Source organism: Oncorhynchus gorbuscha, linkage group LG12 (genome assembly GCF_021184085.1).
Source record: "Oncorhynchus gorbuscha isolate QuinsamMale2020 ecotype Even-year linkage group LG12, OgorEven_v1.0, whole genome shotgun sequence".
In the NCBI taxonomy this organism is placed as follows: domain Eukaryota; kingdom Metazoa; phylum Chordata; class Actinopteri; order Salmoniformes; family Salmonidae; genus Oncorhynchus; species Oncorhynchus gorbuscha.
Genome location: NC_060184.1, coordinates 46,856,583 through 46,859,608, shown reverse-complemented (window position 1 = coordinate 46,859,608; position 3,026 = coordinate 46,856,583). Strand labels below are relative to the sequence as shown.

At 42.6% G+C, this 3,026-nt stretch overlaps 1 protein-coding gene across 1 annotated transcript; it reads left to right on the top strand.

The window, feature by feature from the left end:
• Positions 1 to 1,522: 1,522 nt before the first annotated feature.
• Positions 1,523 to 2,779, top strand: LOC123990380 (sex-determining region Y protein-like). The gene is made up of 2 exons (XM_046290943.1): positions 1,523 to 1,917; positions 2,115 to 2,779. The coding sequence occupies exons 1-2, from the start codon at positions 1,539 to 1,541 to the stop codon at positions 2,777 to 2,779; spliced, it is 1,044 nt and encodes a 347-aa protein (XP_046146899.1). The 5' UTR covers positions 1,523 to 1,538.
• The last annotated feature ends 247 nt before the right edge of the window (positions 2,780 to 3,026 follow it).

Below are 3,026 nucleotides of genomic sequence, written 5' to 3'. Positions count from 1 at the left end.
TCATTTTAATATCTAAATTTGTGAGTTCATGAACAATATCACGAGTTGTTCAAATGAAACATGTTTATATGAAAACAAGCTCGCCCTAGCTCCCTGGGGGGTTGTACTGTCCCACACAACTCCAATAGATTTTCCTTCCTGACCTTTTAGGACTTCCTGTGCAAATCTTATCACTCTGAAAAACCTGACACGGCAATGGCTGACACGGTAAAGGCAACACGAACATGGCCAAGATGTCAAAAAGGCCTGTTTAAAATAGGCTTCATATTTTTCTTACGTATATATTTTTACATACTGGATATGTCTTTGTGCTAACCCATGAAAACCCCCAGAATGTCCAAGATGGCTTTAGCTCAATAGACTATTGTATTATATGCCTGCAGATGAATCGACTTGAAATAGGCCACTGTCACACACAAAGATAAGCTTGTCAAGCACCCCTATCAAACGTTTAGATATGGCTTTTGTTGTGGGTAAATATGTGTGTATATAATCCTATAATAAACCTGCCTTGATCACGTTTGTTTCAGTGTCCCTATATGTGTAAAACGTGCTTTGAGAGAGACAGTGGACCTGATAAGTGAGGCTGCTGCCTACATACAGACTTGAAATCATTGGCTTCTTTAATAAAAGGATCTCTAGTCACTTTAATAATGTCACTTTAATAATGTTTACATATCCTGCATTACTCATCTCATATGTATATACTATATTATATACCATCTATTGCATCTTGCCTATGCCACTCGGTCATCGCAAATCCATACGTTTATATGTACATATTCTTATTCTATCCCTTTACTTAGATTTGTGTGTATTAGGTAGTTGTTGTGGAATTGTTAGATTACTGTTAGATATTACTGTACTGTCGGAACTGGAAGCACAAGCATTTCGCTACACTCGCAATAACATCTGCTAACCAACACAATTTGATTTGATTTGAGGATCGGGCAATTGGCACGTGACTTATAATGAATAACTAATGTTCTGCCAGAGAACTTTGATGTTAGAGGATGGATGTCCAATTGATTTAATTCTATTTATAACACACAGAGGAAAGTGAAGTAAGGCCTCAATAGAAAAACGAAATATATTTCAAAAGGGGAATAAAGTAGGCATCCGATTAATTTGGCACAAGGCAAGGCTTAGGAATTTGCCAGCTTTATAAAAGGTAAATCCATAATGGATACGTTGTTATTTTTAGCCTCCAACTTCAAAGGGAAAGACGGCCTACATCAAATTTGCCAAGATTGTCGTGATCCAATCGAGCAGTCATTGTACCGAATCATGAGAGCATTTATCACGGATCATTTAAAAAAGTAAATTCTATATATATATTAAATTCGATAGGCAAATAATAGGGCCTACATGTAATTATTTTTTATTTAACATTAAATGGCCATTTGATTGATTGATGATAGGTTGAGCGAGGCATCAAGAACTATCACTGACTTGAGAGAACACCTTGATTTGACACCTTAAATCCACTCCTCCTGGCCTACTATTGGTGGATAGACACCCGGGAACGCATATAGCCAATGTTCATCACTAGTGGAGTAGGAGAGCAACCTCAAAGCAACATCAAAGGTAAAAAAAGATACATAACCATGTACTTTGATCGGATCCCCCCACATTCCGATCTTTGCATAACGAAAGCCATGTTTGAAAGCGACGAGTTCTGCGGTGCGTCTTCCCAGAGTGAGCAGATGTCCGAGGCGCAGTCCCTCGGCTCTGTCCCATCCAGTCATCTCTCGGTCAACTCCGACTCCAGCTGCTCTAGTCCTGAGCCGAAACCATTGGCAGAGCCACGGGTCAGAAGACCGCTGAACGCCTTTATTATCTGGACCAAGGAGGAACGCAGACGCCTTGCCAAACTCAACCCTGAACTAGAGAACAAGGAACTCAGCAAAATGCTCGGTAACTTTTATTCACATCATTTCCATTTGTCTTAAAACTAAAATGAGACTATTCATATTTCAACAATTACCAAAATCATTATTCGCCTATTAACCAATTGATGAGGACAGACATGGCAAGTTAGCTGAATGTAGCATGCATATTGTGTGTTTTGTGGTGTTTCTATACTAATAACTAATATGATTGTGTTGCCGCAGGTAAAACTTGGAAGGACATGTCTCTGGCGGAGAAGCGGCCCTACATGCAGGAAGCAGAGTGCCTGAGAGTACAGCACACCATCGACCACCCCAAGTACAAGTACCGGCCCCGCAGGAAGAAGCATCTGAAGAAGGGCCCCAAAACCCTACCTGTGGAGGCCCTGGTCCCTCTCAACTACCTAATTCAGAACCATTGCCATCAGCAGCAAGCCTACCCAAACCCAGCCATCTACCCAAACTCCCAGGCATACTTCTCCCATATGCCCGGGACCTACCCAAACAGGTCCAATTACCCAGACCCATCAGCCACATTCCCTAACAAGCTTCTAGAATACTCTAACACAGGGACATACCCAGCAGAGCCTCACCCATACTACTCTACCCAGCATGGGCTGCAGCAGTGTGAGGTCCCCAGCCCAGCCTATGCTGTGTCTCGTTGGGAGCAGGGGGACTTCATGACCCAGGGCCTCCAGGTGTTCTCCTCCACTGACCTCTCTCTGGAGTTCTATCTGGAGCAGATTCACCTAGATATGCTGTATGATCTGGACCGCAGTGAGTTTGAACAGTACCTGAGCCCGCCCCCATGCAGGCCTGAGCCAATGGAGTCCAGTTATCACCAGCAAGGCAGCCTACTATGTCATTTGCCATATATGGAAAAGATTTGAGCTGTTTTTGTGTGTACAGTATAGATGGGTTGGCTGACAACGTCATGAACATGATGCACTCTCATCGATGAGGCAGAAGGCTGTGTTGTGTTATGATTCTGAATGATCAGATAGCTAGGAACCATGACAAGAAGCTGCCATGTGGGGAATCGTAGGTGGCTTGTTTCAGCTCGTTGTATCTTGTTATTGATACCATTTCTTGTTTTGAGGGGGTTTGGACTCATGTCATGTCTATGCTAATATGGCT

What these genes read in the sequence shown, in the direction of transcription:
- LOC123990380 (XM_046290943.1), top strand. Translation starts at nt 1,539, where the DNA reads ATGTTCATCACTAGTGGAGTAGGAGAGCAACCTCAAAGCAACATCAAA. An exon ending in GGAACTCAGCAAAATGCTCG is followed by an intron (nt 1,918 to 2,114) that starts GTAACTTTTATT and finishes GTGTTGCCGCAG; the next exon opens with GTAAAACTTGGAAGGACATG.